Source organism: Lycorma delicatula, chromosome 11 (genome assembly GCF_047948215.1).
Source record: "Lycorma delicatula isolate Av1 chromosome 11, ASM4794821v1, whole genome shotgun sequence".
Taxonomy (NCBI): Eukaryota; Metazoa; Arthropoda; class Insecta; order Hemiptera; family Fulgoridae; genus Lycorma; species Lycorma delicatula.
This window is the reverse complement of record NC_134465.1, coordinates 41,193,190-41,214,298: the sequence shown is the minus strand read 5'-3', so window position 1 is coordinate 41,214,298 and position 21,109 is coordinate 41,193,190. Positions and strand designations below refer to the sequence as shown.

The window sequence follows — 21,109 nt, the reverse complement described above, 5'->3', positions numbered from 1 at the left end:
CAGAGGATGAATGAGGATGATATGTATGATTGTAAATGAAGTGTAGTCTTGTACATTCTCAGTTCGACCATTCCTGAGATGTGTGGCTAATTGAAACCCAACCACCAAAGAACACCGGTATCCACGATCTAGTATTCAGAACCCCCTGGATTTGATAAACTACACCCTTCACACCTTCAAGTGAAGTTTTGCAAACTTCACTTTATCAGGCAACTACATCATGGAAACAGAGATAAAAGTATCAAAAAAGCTTACCAAAGACATGCTTAATAAGAAAAAAACATCTCTCAAAGTGTTAAAAAATTAATAAGGGTTTATATCAAGGTTGCTGTTCTTCTACCACTCTGTTTAAGCTTTACTTGGATAAAGTATTGGAAGAATGGTGGAAAAATGTAGAAGTATGGTAGTGGAGGTGGATGGTGAGTGTACATATATATATATATATACATATACATATGTTGTTTGCAGATGATCAGGTCATCATACCATCGGTTTGATATTAGCTATATGATAAGAAAATTGATAGAAACCTTTATTAAATGGGGTTTGAAGATAAATTTTAGTAAGACGAAGTATCTAGTGGCTGGTGCAAAAGAAGATGACTTGACAACAGATGGGAATATCATTAAAGCATGTGAAGACTTTAAGTACCCTGGCTTTATATTATCACAGAAAGGAAATATTGTAAAAGATATAAATCATCATACAGCTTTGGGGCTGATGGCTATCCAGAAGTGCAATTCTTTGTGATGGTCGGAAGTGATAACGGAAATTAACTAAGTACAGATTGTACAATAATGTTATCGAGAGCATTTTATTTTACAGGTCAGATGCTTGGGAACTTAGAAAAAAAAATGAGGGAAGGTTTGTTGGCTGTGAAACTGGATGTGGTGCGCAGGAGTTGTGGAGTTTCTAGACTGTAGTGTGTGAGAAATGAGGAGGTCAGAAGAAGAATCGGGGCAACTGGTATAGTGATTGATGTTTTGGAGGGAAGAAGACTATAATAGTATGTGCATGTTCAGAAAATGGAGGAGTATAGATGGCCTGGAGGATGCTGGAATGGAATCCAGGAGAGAGGAGGAAACATGGATAATCTTCAAAGCAGTGGATGTCTGGAGTAATGGAGAGAAAGAATTTGGAGAAAAAAAGTTGGTGCCGTAGAACAATTTGGTGATCAGGATGTGAGAGACAGCCTTTATAGCTGTAAACACTCTCTTAGAAGAATGTTTAATATTCTGATTTTTTCAGAACATAGAAATTAAATTACATTATTTGCAATGTTAGTGTTGGAATTTATAGTAATTAACATAATAGTTGGTGCTACTTAAAATTAATTAAAGAAAAGGAAACAGATTAATAAATAAGATAACTGATGCCTGAGCAAAACATTAAAACTGCATTTCTTGTAATCTGATGTATATACAATACTACATCATTTTCCGGACAGGTGTTCGGTTTTAAGCGGCATAAGAAATAAAATTTTATAGGTTAGTGTTGAAACTGATGAAATTGTGGGGTTCCTGAATGTGGATTTTGTTCAGACTAAATTATTGATTTAAATAAGAGAGGGAATGAAATATATAGGTTACCTTATAGGCAAATTTAATTATTAAAAAAGTTTTCTGTTTCTCTCCTTTTTTTGTTTTTTTTTGTTTTACTATTTTATTTGGTTTGAAGATTTAGTGCTTTTATTTTACTTTTTGGTGTACAGTTAGTGTAGCCATCCTTACTGATGACTTCAGCAGCCACATCTAGTTTGGTATTAATTTCCTTTTTTTATGAAAAATATTTTTATTCTTTTTTTTTTTTTAAGAGAGTTTCTTTTGTTTTATTTTATTGATGATGCTTATGTCATTTATATGGAATTAATTTATAAATTGTTTTGTAATCTGGTAAATAAAACACACTTTAAATTATTTTTTTATTATTATTTAGTTTTCATATAAATGAGTGCATGTTTTTTTTTTTTTGTTTTTTTTTTATAACTACTGTAAAATAATGTTTGCACTGATATTTTTCAGGAATCTTGGAAACAATTTGTTGTCATCAATTCCAGTCAACTCATTCCCTGACTTAAACAGTTTAATTATATTGTAAGTAAAAACTTAATAGTATTATTACTTTTTTAAAAATTAATTCCTCTTCTGAGTAGAAAATATGTATTTTATTGTAATATATTGTTTTAAAACAAAAATATCATTTTACTTTGGTGATTTATACTCTGTACTATTTTTTTTTTATGACTGGTACAAAGGACAGTAATCCTTATGCCACAATACAGTGCAACAGAAATAAATATTAATTCAGCATGTATCAGTTATATCTCAGTAGTTTAGGCTGAATTATTCTGTTACTCCCACGTGCAAGTTTTATGTGTATAATAATATAGTGTAAGCTATCACTTGTTTGGCGCCATAATATGACGATGATAAGCAATTAAAAATATTGTTGAATCTTTGTTGTTGATATTTAATAACAATAACATCATTTGTTATGCTTTACATCATTATTCAGTTCAGTGAAAGATTCTATTTCAGTCTGTGTTATTGTGTTATTCTATGTGGTCTGAAACAGTTTTACAGTTAATTTTTATAACAGTTTGTGCCAATCAGGTTGTAATAATGAGTGATCTGTCATGAAAAAAAACCAGAAAAACCCTTAAGTACCTCCGAAAAAAATTATCAGCAACTTATATGTAAACTTAAAACAAGATAACCCTGAAACTGCAGTCACACAGTGCAGTTAATAATATATTTTAGAATGTGTTGAGTAATGTTGATTATTGCAACAAATAGGTAGCATCTCGGCCTTTCATCCAGAGGTCCCAGGTTCGAATCCCAGTCAAGCATGGCAATTTTCACATGCTACAAAGATTTATTATCATCTATCAGTAATTGTACAAATGCTGATTCATTATCATCTATCAGTGCTGTACAAATAAATAAATTGTTGTTGTTATACAATCACCGAACATTATTAGAAGCACCAATTTACTTTTATTCTTAAATATGTTCAGGACCCATTCTCCACCCACCATCCACCTACTCACCACCCACCATCCACGTATGGGGGAAATTATTTTGAAAAATTATAAAAACTAAAGTCGCATTGAAAAACTTTTCTAGTCCATACTTTATGTACTTTTTTAAAGTACATAAAGTAGAAGAAGCAACAGTCAATGTTCCTTTTTCTGGGAATGATTATATTCTTAGTAATGAGCACAGAGAAGGCAAAGATCAGTTTTTAAATTGGCTACAGTACACTTTAATTTAAGGTGAAAGTTGTAAAAACTACCAAAATCTAGCTTTTATTCTAAATCAAGTTTCTTCAGCGACTGCAACTAAAAGTAACTGTTATTTTCATGCCGATTTATATGGCATTACTATTTAGGTTAGGTTTTGAAGGATCATTGATTTTTGAAGATTCTTTGTTAATTTCAAAGCTTGTTTTATGCATTTTTTTTTTTGAGGGGATGGATTAAGAGGGAGCTTAGTACTCAAACCATTAAACATATTATACACCTATTTGATAAGAAATGAAGTCCATAAGCAGCTCCTTTCCGGATGACAATTGTGCACTGTTTCTTTAGGTCCCTGCATTTCACAACATGCAAAACCTAGATAGGTTTGATCTGTACCCAAAGAATTGACAGAGGGAAGAAGAAATTTAGTATAAGAATAAATGGTGATATATCTCACCGTTTACTCTTATAATAGATTCATAGAAAGGATATTTAGATTCCTAGATATCCTATAAAGGATAATTTACCAATAAAAATAGATCATCATTTTGCTGAGATCTATATTTTGAGTTTTTGAAAAATATATCCAGTTTAAACACAAATTATGAGTAACTCAAATGTGTCAATTAGTTGTACTTTATTGTTTAGAGATAAGAAATTTAAGAATATAAACACTTTGTACCGGTTAAGAGCACAATAAAATTGTAAAGAATGAATGACAAAAACCTTGGAATTTTATAATTACACCACTGTTCGTGGTTGTTATATTCAAATGTTTTCAGTTCAAGAGCTGTGATGTTATTATATACTATATTATATTTATTTAGAGATAAGATGTTTAAAAAAATACAACGTAAACAGATATAATTTAAAACAAGAACATTCTTTAAACATATCACTCTAAAATAAATTGTACTGTAATAAATTTCAAAACTGTTATATATTTTTAAACTCAATATGTCATGGATACCAAAATTCAGAATTTTGTAATGAAAATTCTCTAGCAGAGGCGAATTCACTTGCATTTTGATGGATTTGCTTACCTGGTATTTAATATTACATTCAGTTCAATGAAAAAAGCAATTGCAGATTATTTCACTCCATTTTATGTTATGATCTTAGCATAAGATAGTTGTTATTCTTTAGAAATGGTTATGTTCTTTTTAGAAGTAATTTTTCAAATACAGCATTATGTTTAATAGTGCATTAAAATTTGCTTTGTTACATTTTTTTATTTAAATAGGGAAAATATAAGATAGAGGAGTCTTAACTCTCTAATGGATAGATAAAATTTATCTAAATACTAGTAATTGGAAGTCAACATTAAGCAACTAGAACATGTGACAGTTTTACTTAAATAATTTAGTTTTTATTTTTTGTTTCAAGTAGAAAATGTGAGCAAATTAAATTCATTCCCAAAATTAATATTTTAAATTTCTAAGGTAAAATATGTTACCTTAGACAACATATGTTTGGAAAAATAAAGATCAACATTTTTGTTTCCAAAATTCCTGTAAAATAATCTTTCATAACCCTTCCCTTTCTTTTAAAAATGTTTGAATTGCTCACCTGATGTTTGAGGTATAGTGCTCTCATACTAAAAAATAGATCATTTTGAAATAGTAGTGACGTTGCTAAATTAAATTTTTCTGTTTAAATATTTAAAAGTTACCGAAAAGTCCCCTTATTTAATTATTAACTTTCTGTATATATTTGTATATTATAATTGATCAGTCTTTGTAAAAGAAAATGAAGAAGGAAAGAAAATACATTTTGTTTTACTAGTACATAATTTTACATCACCATAATTGTGAATTACAATATTATCTATAAAATTTTGAATGTTAACAACTGAACTGATTATAACTAATATCATTATGAACAGTTGTTTTAGTGGTTAGTCACCACTAAAAATTAAACTAAATAAAAAATTACAGCTAGTATGCAAAGTATTAAATAAGCAAACAATATAAAAAAAACAAAAAAAAACCATGTAACTGATAATAATATTATTGACATTGTTTTATGTAGTTTTTTAAATAGCTGCCCTAAACTCAAAAATTGCAGCAGCAGAGTTGTTACAAAGCAACACTCTTCAGCAGTTATATGTCAGTTCTGATGTGTAATCACTAAATGCAGCAAATCATAATAATTCAATATGTTTTATATAATTATGTGTATTTATTGGAATACATTGAGGAATTATCTTCAATAAAATATTATACTAAAATTGGTTATATTTATTTACACCTGTTGATGAAACTTGTTTTTGAAACACATTGTTAAATTTAAATTACAAGATAGATTGAATTGAGATAATTTATACATTTTATTAATCTTTTTAAGCAATTTGAAGGCAGTTAAAGATTAAAAATTAATTACGCTGTTAAGTTATTGAAAAAAATATTAGGTATTGTAAAGTAATTGTTTTATTTTAGTTATTAGTATATTATAATCTTTTTTTTTGTTTTAATGTTTCCTTTTTTCTTTAAATTCAGATTAATGAAGCGAAATCAAATATCAACGATAGATGATGAAGCTTTTTCAAATTTGACTGCACTTAGAGTTCTGTAAGTACAACATTTCCATATTTTATATGTAAATAAATTTTATATCACCTAAATATTTAAAAAAATATTATTTAGATCAGTGTTATGTAGATCATGTCATAAATGGGATAAAATGTATCTACTCCATGTATAAAAAAAGGACTTCCCCACCATTTGCCAGGAAAAATTAAAGGTAAAACTATGGAAAAGTTTTAATCAGAACAGCATCAGAAAATTAGATGACTTTAGGAACGCATAAATCTGGTAATATTAATCAAATGTAATAACATTTTTGTGTTTTTGAAAGGGGAAATATTTATTTAATACCAGGTTTAACACAGTACAGTGATATATCTCAACAGTACTCTGCAGAGATGCCAAGGCATCTGTACACAGTCCAATATACATATATAAAAAAAAAACTGATGTGGACACTGCATGATTTCCTTGTACACCTATTAAATAAATAAATAATTAATTTCATACGTTTTTTTGTTATTACTGAATTATTATTAATCGTATTTTTTTTTACAATGAGAGGTTAATAATCCATATATATAAGAATGAATGTTTGTCTGTCTGTATGTCTATTATGCCTTCCTAAACCGTTCATCCGACTGCAATGAAACTTTGGTGAGTTGTTATGGGCATGCCTGCGAAGGTTTCTGAATTAGTTTGGACCCGCTAGGTGGCACTGGGGTTGATATATTTCGAAAAATTATATTCATGGTCCGATTTGGCTCATATTCAGAATATATAGTTATGTGAAAAGACAAATTTTTGCAAAAAACTATAACCGCTAGGTGACGCCGGTGTCGAAATATTTATGAAACAAACAAATATACAAACAGACTTTCTTCTACTATTTATATAAAAGGTAATGTTCATATGTATGTCCGCTATAAACTAAAAACTGCTGGACCGATTTACATACTGGAAAAAGGGAAAAATCAGAAAAGGGAAATAGGTAAAAAGGTAATAGGGGAAAAGTGAAGAAGGTAAAAAGGAAAATAGGTAAAAGGGAAATAGGGGAAAAGTGAAGAAGGAAAAAGGGAAATAGAGAAAAAGGAAAATAGGGACAAAGGGGAGGGACAAAGAGATAAAGTGAAAGGTTAAATTTTGTGATGTTCCGTAATGTTTTATCAAATTTTCAATTGTGTTCATTTAATATATACATATATACACTCAAAGCTAGCAATAGCGAAGCATTGCCGGGTCTGCTAGTTATTAATAAATAAATATATTTAAATTAAATGTAAAAAAAAAAAAGGAGATGAAATCTGATTCGAACCAATGTCCCTTCCTTGCAAGATCCAAATATTTCATTAATTAAAATTTATTTGGCTATAACTTGTGAACCAATGAAAATAAATACCACTTATGAAATATCGTTGAAAAGCTCTTCAATGTGGGCTTATTTCTGCAGTTAAGAAGAATTCCAAAATGAAAAGTTTTTTTGGATTTTGGGCTTTTTTGGACACTTTTGGTCTAGTCTATTGTAATCAAAATGGGAGGTGCACAGTTAGATGTTACAACAGTCCTAAATCTAAAATTTCAACATTCTATGGTTAATCGTTTTTGAGTTATGCGAAATGCACACATACATAAATATCTATAGACATCAAGTAGAAACTAGTCAAAATGGATTCAGGGATGGTCAAAATGGGTATTTCTTTTGAAATCTGAAAACCTAAATTTTTCACGATCACAATACTTCCTTTACTTCAAACAAGGAAGTAAAAATACAAAAAGAAGAAAAGAAAAACTTACAACTAATATTTAAAGGTAAAAAAACATAATGATAATATCTGAGTGTACTATCTTAAGCATTCATCTATGTTATAGCCTTCATTCAAGATAAATATATCTTATAGTTTTTTTAATATTTTTTTATAATTCTCAAAATTAAACTTTTAGTTTATTGAGGCAGTTTATTAAAATAATACATAACTGTATATTGATGATTCCTTCTACCAATTTCTTTGTATATTCTCAATAATTGAATGGATCTATGTCCTGTATTTCAGAAATTATTTATGATGACTCAGTGATTGTAATAAGTATTTTTTTCAAATAAATACATGTACTGAGTAATTTTAGAAAGGTTATCACTATATTAGTGTATTTAAAGATTACTGCATTTTCCAAATGTATGAAAATAGAAAAAATATTTGATACATTTAGAAATTTTATTTCAAAAAAGGGAAGAATCAGACTCAAGCTGCTAACTAACATTTTTGATGTTTACGTACATGATGAAATATCAGTACTTGTGGCACAAAGATGGATCAAATGCTTTCAATCAAAAAATTTTTATGTTGATGATGCATCTTGATCTGATCGGTCCATGACTGTAAAAATCAATGAAATCATAGAAAAAATCGAGCGACACTGGCACATTAATGGTTGTGATATCAGTAATGAATTAAACATTGACTGTTTAAAGAAGATTGGATACAAAAAAAAAATTGATGTTTGGGTACAAAGATGATTTAACTACAAAATAATTTAATATATCAAATTTTAATCTATGAATCGTTAAATGGAACAAAATTGAACCTTTTATTAAACATCTCCAGGCAATGAAAAATACATTGCATATGACAGTAATGTATTTTATTTGCTCCACAAACAGTAGCAAAACCAGGATTCATGGCAAAAGAAGTAATGCTGTGTTTGTGTGGTGGGATTAGAAAGGAATTGTTCACTATGACCTGCTGTTGGCCAGTCAAACAGTCGATTTTAACTTATATTGTCAACAACTGGAAAGATTATACCAAGTGATCAAGGATAAGCGACCAGAATTGATAAATAGGATATAAATAGGTGTTGTTTTCCATCATGACAATACCAGACTACGCACATCTTTTATGGTCACCCATAAAAAATTGAGAGAGCTTGACAAGGAAGTTTTGGCAGGAGAGAGCTTGGTCTTCACTGTAAAGTACTGACTTTGCACCATCAGACTACAATTTGCTTTGATCTCACCTGAGCTTTTTTAAAGGTTTAAAGTTGGCCATAAAAGAGGCCTGTGAAAATTACTCATCACAGTTTATCATCCAGATAACAACAAAGTTCTACAGTGGTGGGATTATGATTATACCTCAAAAATGGCAAAAGGAAGTCGATCAAATGACATTTATTTGGTTTATAAACTTCATTTGAAATATTAAAAAAAAAAAAACATTTTACTTCTGCAATAAAATACGAACAAACTCTCTTCCCAAATCCAAATTACAAAATACATTTAAAAAATTGATGGTTCATATTATTTATTACATAAAGATAATAATTACAGTATAAGTAATTAAAGCACATGAAGATTTTTTTTTGGAATCACCAGTTGTTTGATGCTGTTCTCTGTTTCTTTTTGTTCGTGTTCATTGTTTAATCACGACACATTTGTTGTATCTTACATCCTCAATTATCAGTTTTGCACAGAGTGAGTCAGAAGTATGAAACTCCTCAACAACTTTAAAACCATTCCAGATAACTTTCAGTGTAAGATATCGGTCAACTACTTTATTTTTTTGAAGAGAAATAGAATTTCAACTGTTCTTGGGGATAGCTCAGGAGTTGTAACTTATATATATTAAATTGTTACACCTGTTGTGTGATAAATCATTTTAAAGGTATCTTTATGACAAAAAAAATGGTATAAATAAAACATTGGTACGATGTCTGTACCAAAAATGGTGGCAGGATAAATTTTGGATTTTGAGAAAAATTACACTGATAATTATAATTTAAGACACTGCAAATGAATAAATTGATAAAGATTTGATTAAAGGGATTTTATAGAATAATTTTATTTGGAAACAATTAATTATTAAGCATAACATTTGCTTATTTACTTAGATTTCATATTAAAAAATTTGTAATTTCCTCCATCTGTTGTATGAAAGTACACCAGTCAGTTGTAAAAGAACAATGCTGAATTATTCAATGATTCTGTAGTGATATTTTGCTTTGATTCTTAAATTCTGTTTTGCAAATCATCAATATCTTGGGACTTATTATGATAAACAATACTTTTTAAGTGGCCCTGTAGAGTAATCCAACTGTCAAAAGTCAGACCATTGCATTGCTGGCCATTTTATTTGATCCCTTTGGTCATCCATCTTCCAGGAAAAATTTATTTAAAATTTTATGTACCACAAGACCGAAATGAGGCAGAAATCTTGTTGAAACCAAATGTTTTGAAAGTTGAGGCAAACAAAATTTTGAATGTTTGGAACGATATGGTTGAGAACCAAAGCCTCATATTTAACTGCATTTAAATTTATATCAGTAAATATAAGCCCTATCAATCATACCAGAATAATACCTGCCTGTTCATTTACTTTGGCTGGATACTGTGTATGTGCCTCACAATGTAGATTAATATCGGTCCAGTATCAACAGTTATGGCGATTTACTTTGCCATTTAAAAAAATGTGACCTCATCACTAAAAACTATATTGTTTAATAAATTGTTTATTAAATCTGCACAAATGTTGTTCATTGTAATTTTGCAAAACTCAAGTTTTTGATCGTAGTCATTTGTATTAAGTTTACCTTAATTAGTCATCTGTAGTAATTCAAACATCAGGAGAAAACATTTGTGAAAGTATACGTTTGGAACATAGCTTTATGTGAAAGTGAAAGTTGGACGATCGAAGTACCTGAGAAGAAAAGATTAGAAGCTTTTGAAAAGTGCTGCTATAGGAGAATGCTAAAAATCAGATGAATGAGTAAAGTTACAAATGAAGAGTTGTTGCGGCAAATAGATGAAGAAAGAAGCATTTGGAAAAATATAGTTAAAAGAAGAGACAGACTTATAGGCCACATACTAAGGCATCCTGGAATAGTCGCTTTAATATTGGAAGGACAGGTAGAAGGAAAAAATTGTGTAGGCAGGCCACGTTTGGAATATGTAAAACAAATTGTTAGGGATTTAGGATGTAGGGGGTATTCCAAAATGAAGCAACTGGCTCTAGATTGGGAATCCTGGAGAGCTGCATCAGACCAGTCAAATAATTGAAGACAAAAAAAAACTGGAACCTAAACAATTTTTTGTGTTGAAAAATAAATTTTTTTTAATCTTTTAAAATTTAAATTTAACTTTTAGTATAAACTTTAATTTAATTCAGTTTAATTTCTTTTTAGTTAATTTTATTATTTGAACTTATTAAATTTAGTAATTTTCAAACCCCTACCATCATTTTTTGGGTAGACATCACATCAACTTTTTATTTATACCATTTTTACTGTCTTAACAAGACCTTTAATATTATTTATCAGACAAAGGGTGTTACCATTTAAAATATTTGAGTTTCAACCTCTGGGCCATGCTCCCCCCCCAACCGAAATTTTATTGTAAGGATTGAAATTTTATTTCTCTTCAAAAGGTGAAGTAGTTGAGCGATACATTATCCTGAAAGTAACAGTATTCTATCTGGAACAGTTTTTAAAGTTGTTGAGGGATTTCCACACTTTTGACTAGCTCTGAATACATTCGAACTTTGTCTTTTTCTGTAGGTTTTATTCTTTTCACAGAACTTTCTACTGTCTGTTCTTATTACAAAATAAATTAAACCTGATGTCTTAATACATGGTTCTCCAACCTAGTTTGTTTCTTCACAAGAGACTGTCACAAATTTATTTTCTCACTTAGGATTTTTTCATTTTGTACTTTATCTATCCAATAAATTTCCAGCATTTCTCTGCAACATCACATTTCAAGGTCATCTATTCTTTTCTTATCCTTTTTCTTACATTTCATTATCATAAAATGTTACACTCCACATAAAAATTGTTACGAACTTCTTTCTAATATTTCTATATATTTAATACTAGTAGTTCTTTTTCTAAAAGGTTATCTTTATTTGTGCCAAATTATTTTTAATATCATTACTTTTCCATTCTTTGTAATTTTATTATATAATAATAAAATTCTGATATATGTGGTTTGCTATGTAGATTTAACAAATATTTAATAACAATGTCAAGCTTTATTGCTTTATTAAGATGTCTTTATTAGGTGAAAAAGAATTTAATTTTTTTACAGTTGAAATTAATTTAATTGTCAACAAGTATATATCATCTAACAAACAAGAGATCAAACAATTTTTCCTTTGTGAAGAGTAGAAATATTTTATCATTAATGGAAGTATAGTTCATTTAATTATAAATGTTATATTTACCCGAGAAGCATATTAAAATGGTTATATCTAAATTTAGTTGCTGACTTCTGTGGCCAAGCGTCAATGTTTTCATATTTTATCCTAAAGGTTCTGGGTTCAGATCTTGGTCAGACTTCGCATTTTTCATATTTTACAAATATTTCACATCACATTCCCACACACAAGCCTTGAGCACGTAAGTGATGAATTATTTATAAAAAAATGAAATCTCTCACTTAAGTTAAAGCTTTATACTAGTATTGAGTTTTTATGAGTATAAAGTTTTTTGTCATAAACATATCAAAATAATTAGACACATCATTTGGTACATGATTGATTGTAAAAAAATGTATTAAATTAATAACTGTTCATGAATAAGTAATATTGTGTGTAATGTACTACTTTCATTAAATCAGGTATACTATCCTGTAAGTCAGTAATATAGTAATGAGAAATCTAAAAGGAGATCTGAGATTTTGAAGAAAATAAATAATAAGGAAGAACACATGAATCTTGCTGTTGGTAAAACATGAAACCGTCAACTGTTATTCTCTTTTTGGGGAAACACCCTTTAAAATAAGTGATTAGTCTGGTTTATGACTACAGTTTCCTAATTAGTTTGTTAACTAAAATTTACTCTGATAAATAATTATGGTAAAAAAAACAACACAGGCAAATGTGTATGAGTGTATATTGTATAGTATTACAGTAGTAACTTGATATAAAATATTCTGTTGCGCTCTCCTTAAGCTTTTACATTATTTTATTGCAGAAAACACACATTATGTGTTTCAGATTTCTAAGTAAATTACTTAATATTCATATAATAAAAATAAATTTAAATATCCTATTACAGCTGAATATAAATTACATAAGATGACTTGAAAGATATTTTAAATGATGCATTCAACAGAAAAATTCAATATTTATCTAAGATGGGATCAATGGGGTACTTACAGAATGAAAAGTTACAACAGGTAGATCAACTAAACATTTTTTTAAATTACTTTAGCCCCCTCTTGCTTTTTTATGATTAATTTACTACATTAGCATAAATCTTGTGCATGAGATTATGGGATGGAGATTTTGTAGTTTATAAAAAAATTCTATGCCTGATGAGATTTCAAACGCTGGATGAAAAATTGAGATTTGAAATTTATCTTAATTTATGGAGAAGAGCTGTAGCTATGGTTTATAGTTTTGTTAGATTTGTCCACGTACTAAATAATTCTGGGAACGCTTGAGTTTTTCCTTTACAAACACTGTATTTATTTTCAGTAAATTGTTAGTTTCTGAAGGAAAATTAATTATTTTGTGGCATATAATTAACCTGGTCAACATAAGATTGTTGATATGCTGTTCCCATCTGAGTATAAAAACTACTCAGCCTTCAGCAAGAGTGTGAATTCTTGTTACCTGGAAATGGCTTTGAGTTTTTCTCTAACCAGGTTTACTTGACCTGAGCTGCCTATTTCCACTGGAGAAAACATAGTCATCTCCCATGAAATGGACCTGATCACTATCTAAATTTTTTTTAGATAGTAAGTTACATCTACCTACAACTTCATTCTGATAAATGAAATTGTAGGTAGATGTAACTTACCTAAATTGGCTTACGGTAGTTTATCTCTTAAGCTACTTTGTAATTAATTTTATTTGTTTTAAAACAATAAAAATAAATATTTTAGGTAAAACCAGAATGTGAGGGTGGTGAGGAACATACATCTGATTTGATACACTAATATTTGTTATGTAATAGTTTAGTTTACGTTTAATTTAATTTAAATAAAATGTCATTAACTAATTTTGCAAAAATAAGAGCCGTCCTATTAACAAACTGTATGCTATTAGAGAACCCAAAAGAGAGGCAGTAGAAGGAATGCTAGTAAATTATTTACTCTTCATATTATTTTGCTGATATCAAAATATCTTCATATTATTTTGTTTGATTCCTTCTTCTTCATTTTTAATTCTATGGTTATAGGTCACATCCTATTAGTTCCATGCTAAGCATCATGGGACCTACAGAATCAATTTATCATTTGTGTGATCTCATATTTGTTCACATAATTTGTAAACTACCCTGGGAATTTTTGTTTCTTGTCCAATGGTTGCACAATAATCTTAATAATTGAATTGCCTATCAACTGAAATTGGGCCTCCTATATTATAATACAAACCATCTGCTTTTCAAAAAGCAGATGATTTTTTTTTATTCACATAAAATTAAAAATAAAATTAATTCAGTTTTATATGCTTTCCTGATTTACAATGCTGCAGGTTGGGCAATCAATAATAGATCTACATGGTTTGAAAAACCCACTTATTTTCAAACACTCTTTTGTGATCACATCAACTTGATTGAATCCGTCCTCTTTCCTAATTATTCTGTAATCAACATCTTTTTCTAACTCTAGATTCCTTCTCTTTCCACATCTCCACTGGTATTTATAACTTGTTCAATTTCCTAATTTACCATTTTACTCCTAGTTTTCCCAATTTCACAGCTCAAAAGATTTTATCTTTGCAGTTAATACTTCTCTTTCTTGTATTTAGAGCTCATCCTTCTGATGCCATGTAAGGATAGAGGGGGGGTGGTACTATGTCTTGTGCAATTATGTGTTAATATTTGGCTTTTTTGTAGTTTTTTTTCCAAAGGGGAGAAGAAAGAATTAAATTTTCACTGTTGAGAAATAAAACTTAAAAAAAACTAATTCATTTTCTTGTAGTTGTTCTTTGTTTAAAACAATGTAATCATCATTTAGGATTTTACTGTCACCAAATATTTTTTTCATTAGAGATAATGAATACTGAACGGGATATTAATTTATTTAATCTCAAAAACATTACATATTTTATACTAGTATAAAATCCTATAGAGGTATACAAAGTTACTTTTACAGCAGCTGTACATGCAGTGCAACTAATCTTGATACTTGATGCCATGGGAGTAACAGCCACAATTCAAATCATTCTACTATCCTTTTAGCATAACATTTGTTTCATTACCTAACAGTAAATGGGCCTTCGTAAGATGTATTGTGGTGTTAGTATTGGATCGCAAACACTATTTTGTAAAATTTTTTCACCTCAATGTATAGCTAAAATTTTTAGCATTATTACATTTTTTAAAATTTAATTTGATTTAATTTAATTAAATTAATTATTTTAATTTTATTTTATCTATTTATTTTAATTACAACAAATAATCATAAAAATTGTATTATTTCTCTAAATGTGACATGTATTACATATAAATTAAATTGAGCCGGTAAGAGTTTTGTAACAAATTTTTCTTTTTTTTTGCTTATATGGAACACTTAAACGTTGTTCATTATCAATTATTGTATATCTATTGTCTATTACATATATTTAACATGTATTTTTTTTAAAGAAATTCTAAATTAATAACAGATTTTGGTAATAGAGATGTAGTGTCTTACCTTTTTTGATATCAGTATCATTTTGTTAAAGACAGTTTTATTTATATTACAAAAATTTTTGTTTTTTGAGCGGAAGAAATGATATCTGCGAGACTCTTACTGTACGGTTTACAATTTCATTGTAATTTTTTTGGATATCACTGCGTTTTGTTAGATTATTCTTTTTTTTTTATGAATTACTGATTGTTATCTTACGGATTTATTATTAAAATTTATTGCCTTTCTAGAACAAACAAATATACAATTTTTGAATTTCACAGCCAGTTTTTTTTTGTTGATAGTCATATCATTCACTTCATATCATATTTTTTTCCTTTTTTAATAAAACTAGTATAATCTCTTGTAAATTAATACTTTCATTTATTTTTTTTAAAGAAGTGATGGAAATTAAAAAAATTGTTTCATCTTCAGTACTTTCATTTACATAACAACATTTACTATTAAAAGAAGCTGTAATATATTTTTTTTTAATTTTATTATTGCAAGTACATTATCAAGTTTTTATACACTACCTAGTACTATCAAGTACAGCTATCTAGCAAAGCGATTCGTAAAGGTACATCAACTGAAAAAAAATGTAAAACGTCAGGCAGTTAGTTATGCAATTTGTTTTATTTTCACTATTTTTTTTATAAAGAAAGATTTTTATTGTGATAAAAATTGTTTAAAATCGGTGGATAAAAGTTTGATTTAAATTTTTATGAAAAATAAATATAAAAATGTGTATCACTAACTTAATATATATATTTCTTGAAAAATATTTTTAGAACAAGCAGTTATTTTTTCTGTGGTTTTGTAGGTATAACCCTTCTTTAAGAGTTAACTTCTTAAAGTTAACCTTTATAACCTCTCAGTATTGAGCTTATAAAAACAATTTCATAATTGGTTAATGATATGAATTTATCTCTTTTGTTTTAATTCGTATATTAATTGATTTTAAGTTAATAATTAATTATTCATATCTTTTTTCAGTTTCAGTATCGTAAATTTTATATTTTTCAAGATGCTTATGTTCTTTATTAAATTTGCATATTGTGATAAATATCTTTATATTTTCAATTTGGAGTTAACAAAGATCGGTTTTGCAACAAAGATCTGTTTTGCTAATTTGTACAGTGCTTATATGTTTTATTTTTATGAAAAACATGTAGGTTAATCTTCTTTACCAAATATAGTAGTTAGTGCAATCACTGGAGTTATTGTGTTATTTTTGTCAATAATTATATTCTGTTTTTGTTACGTATATATTTTATAAAGATATTGCTCTCAGTGTGGGAGGTTTATGACAAAAATTATGTAATGTAAATATACTGCAGTCAACATTATCATAATCAATAGATATATTAACAAAGCACATATAAGTAAACAGTTCAACGATAAGAAAATGATAAATTAAACTATAGTGATTTCGTAAATACTATATTGGGTAAACTGGTTGCAAATTCATCCATAGATACAAAGAATATGTATAAGAACTATTTGCAGCAGCAGGCATCAAAACACATTATAAAAACTAGAAGCACATATAAATTTTAAATTAAAAGCTGCAAATTGAGATTATTTGAACTCTATTTTAAAAACACTAAATTTGAAAAATAAAAATATTTAAACGATTTTAAATTTTAGAGTAATTATTAAACAAATTAACATAACATGTGTAAAATATTCAGAGTTCATTTCCTGGCAGATGTTTAAATTTTTTTGTTAGGAGTTATAATTTAAAAAAAAAAATTAAATGTCCAATCCTAAGAAGCTGGCAATTAGATAGTGAAGAATATAGAACCATTAATGTTTAAGTTTTAATTTATTGAAAAAAAATTCTTGTGAAATTTTTCAATCATATAAACATTAAATTGTTATCACCTCCCATAAATTTTTTTCATGAGAGTATATCAATTTGATATACAATTAATTTACACAACTGTTTTTACAAGTAAGAAATTACAACTTTGAAATAATATATTTATTTATAGAAATAATAAAACAATTTTAAGACATTATACAACAAACAGAGAAGTGAACGTCTATGATCAAATAGAAACATCCAATAAAATAAATAAAAAAATAACATGATTTTTGACTATTTTATTTTTTTGATAAAAATATGATTAAAATTATAAAATAAATTATATAATTAAATTATATAATAAAAAAATAATAATTTCATTTATGTAGTTTTTATTTTCAAATGCTTCTACCTGATAATTACTTGACTTAAATTATCTGAACAACTCAGTTGATCTGAAATTAGGAAGAATTTTAGTTATTTCAAATAGAATTTATGTAACAAAAACCAAACTCTGAAGTGTTAGCAACAAAAAATTAATAAATGTACACAAATAAATAAACTTATATTTCTAACGACTTTGCTTGATTAAGAGGGATGAGGTAAGCATTTTATATCGCAGTTATTGCAAATGCATTTGCAATGAATGTTCATTTCTACTATATGAAGTTACTTCATATACTGTATTACTTCATATACTGTATCACTTTGGAATAAATGTGCAATCTTGATGTTTATTTTAATATAGCGTAAGAACTTAACTCTGTTTCAATATTATTTTGATTTCATTATATTAATTAATAGTTTTTTGTACTCTTATTGATTGAAATGTTTTAATTTTTATTGGTAATCTTTACATTTAAGTAAATTAATAAATAAAAAATTGTTTTAGTGAACTGGATGATAATCTCCTGACCCACATTCCAGCAGCATTAACTAAATTGACTGCATTGCAAGAGTTGTAAGTTTTTTTATTATTTTTGATACTTTGCTAACTTTAATTCATTATTGATGTAACTTTATATAGTACAACTTTTTTTTAATAAATATACAAGGAATATTAAGGATATGTACAGGTTTTCACTGAATTGGGCAATTTAAAAATAAAAATAAAAATAAAAAAGGCAAAAGGATTGCATAATTTTTTCGGGTTTGTTCTTGACAGATTTTTATTTCAAATATGCCATATGGTTTTTAATTATTAATTACTAATTGTGTAACATTTAGATTACAATTGTGAAAAAATGAAAAAATCAAACTGTTTAGTAAAAACATTTGGGTCTGATTTGATCCCCTTGATCAAAAAATGGCTTTACCTTAAAAATTATGCAGTATTAAATGTACAATTGAGAAAAAAGTCAAAATTCTTAGTAAAATATCTTTGGTCCCAGTTGACCCCCTCAATCAAATGACAGTTTTATTATCAAAATTAAATAAAAGGAGATAATTACCCACTAGATGGTAAAGATACAAACTACAAACTACATACTCTAGTTCTTTTTAATCGTTAAAAAGAGCTATTACTAATTAAAAAATGTTAATGGCCATAAATTTTTTATTTTTAAAGGTAAAATTTTCAAACTTACTGATGTTTTAGAAGATGATGGGTACATGGTTAGCAATATTTCATTAAAATATTTTAATTCTTTCTTAAGGTGAGCATTTTTATTGGAAAACCCCAAAATGGCTGATGACAGGAAAATTAATTAAGTTATGGATTTGTTCACATGGATTTTTTTTGATTTTTTATATCCTGAATCAGTCCCTTTGTTTGTCCAACATTTCTTTCCACGGTTAGGCTTCTAGCTTAGTTCCTGAGGGCGATGTGGTAGTTGCAGGTGTCAGTTGTCTTCTTCTGAAGGCATAAACTTAAAACTATCTCTGGGTGAATTTACCGATGCAGATGCCCCGAGGGACATCTGCATCGATGGCATCTCTGCAGGGCCTGAACTGAACGCTGTGGTGTGCAATCAGTTTGAGGGGGAGAAGATGTCCTCTGTTAAAGCCACTGCTGGCTAGGAACGGAGGAGGTGGTATAGCGACCGGACACACTACGAGGCGGGATCTTCTCCCCTCGTGGGGGAATCGATGTCCAACATCTCTTGGGACACTCTGTACAGTTATTGCCATGGAGAAAAAATATGGGTACTGTGATGCTCTGTAATTCAATGGGGTTGAAAATCAGGCCTGATTTTCAACCCTATTGTACCTGATGAAATATGTACATATACCTCATGATTTCAAAATCAACTTGTTTGGTCAATGGTTTTTCAAGATATAGGGAAAAACCTGATTCAAAATAATGTTGAATATTTCCCTACCACTAAATCCTATTGACTTAAATCTTGAAATTTTAAATAAATATATATATATATTTTAAATAAATATTTTCATCATATTAATGCTCAGTTTTCTATGACTGCTATATAAAGATTCAAAATGGTGAAGACTAACCCTCCTCTTTTTTAATTTTCTCCGAAATTTAATTTGTCAATACCGCATAATTTTTTGAGCCATTTTCAAAAAATTTATTTTAGTCAGTTTGGAGGTATTAATCAAAAACAGGCCAATACACATATGTACATCTTCTGGGTATTTATATGGTTTTTTAATACTTTCTCGATTCAGGGTGTCATGAAACGTCGACATTTGCATAAATGTCAATAAAATTTTGGACCGATCTATATAACTTTCCTTTAGATTTTGTATAGCAGTAACGCCAGCAAATTAAAAATAAAATTTAATATTCAGTAAATTCTTTAATTTATTTGACTTTTATTTTAGGAGAAAATTTTATTCATTAAAGCATTCAAATTACCATGATGAAATCCTGTTTCTTAAAAATGACAACTCTCCATTGGCCACCACTTTGCAGTAGGCAGTTGATAAATTTGTAGCATGGTTCATTATTCTTTTTGTACATTCTCCGCAGGAATTTGATTAACTTCATTATTATAATAAATATAATTATCTACCTGAAGGTAGGTATGTTGTCCAGTTGAACTCTTGGTATTTTATACTTTTACCTTCTGATTAGCTAAAATTTTTATCCATTTCATTCTTTCTTCTTTTTATCTTTCATTGATCTTTCTAGTCTTATTTAATCAACTCATTTCTCCTCAGTTCTTGCCATGTTCCTGCCTGTCAGTTTCCTGTTCTAAACTGTTTGAAATATTAGTTATTATTTTCATTTATTCTTCTCATTATTTCTTCATCTTTCACCCTACCTGTTCACTTATTTTTTTCTGACCTTACTTTCTCTATGATTCTTAATTTCTAATGTCTGCAACTTTACTTTATTCATTTTCCTTATCTCACATACGTATAGCAGTACATCAGATTTTACAAATCACCTCCTAGGAACAGAACGTATACACAGATATTAACCACTACATGAAAATTCTACAAATAGTAGATAAAAAATATGATTTTAATACCCTTGAATATTATGTTTAAGAAAAATAATATTAAATGAACTACATAAATGAAATGTTTTTTTTTTGGTCATCAGTCATTACCTAATTGTTTACCCCAACATAATTATTACAACCTATTTCCTCTATTATCTGTTATGTTAGGCTTTGTATAACTTTACGTTTTTTCATTTTGTGCATCCATCCTATCATAAATTAATTGTACTGGGCCCCTAATTTTATTTTATGGTCCACTGACTTATTGCACCTCTGTACAAATTTTTCATACTTTTTTACTCCTACTCTTCTTAACACCTCTTCATTTTGTATTTTATCAACCCACCTACTTTTCAATATCCTCCACTAATATACACATCGTTTGTTTTGAAGGGCCTCTCTGTTCTTTACCTTTCTGTTTCCTTTGTTGCCTGTGTTTCACTGTAAAAAAATATGCACTCTAGATAAATATTACTGCATGAAAGACTTTAGACCTATTTTCTGCGTGAAAGATTA

General features: G+C 28.3%; 1 protein-coding gene across 1 annotated transcript in view; it reads left to right on the top strand.

Annotated features, from left to right (window-relative positions):
- Positions 1 to 21,109, top strand: part of rk (G-protein coupled receptor rickets) — a 354,008-nt gene that overhangs the window by 281,394 nt on the left and 51,505 nt on the right. Inside the window, exons 6-8 of the mRNA XM_075378867.1 lie at positions 2,022 to 2,093; positions 5,740 to 5,811; positions 18,076 to 18,144. Coding sequence (XP_075234982.1) covers positions 2,022 to 2,093; positions 5,740 to 5,811; positions 18,076 to 18,144 — 213 coding nt within the window. The remainder of the gene's footprint in view (positions 1 to 2,021; positions 2,094 to 5,739; positions 5,812 to 18,075; positions 18,145 to 21,109) is intronic.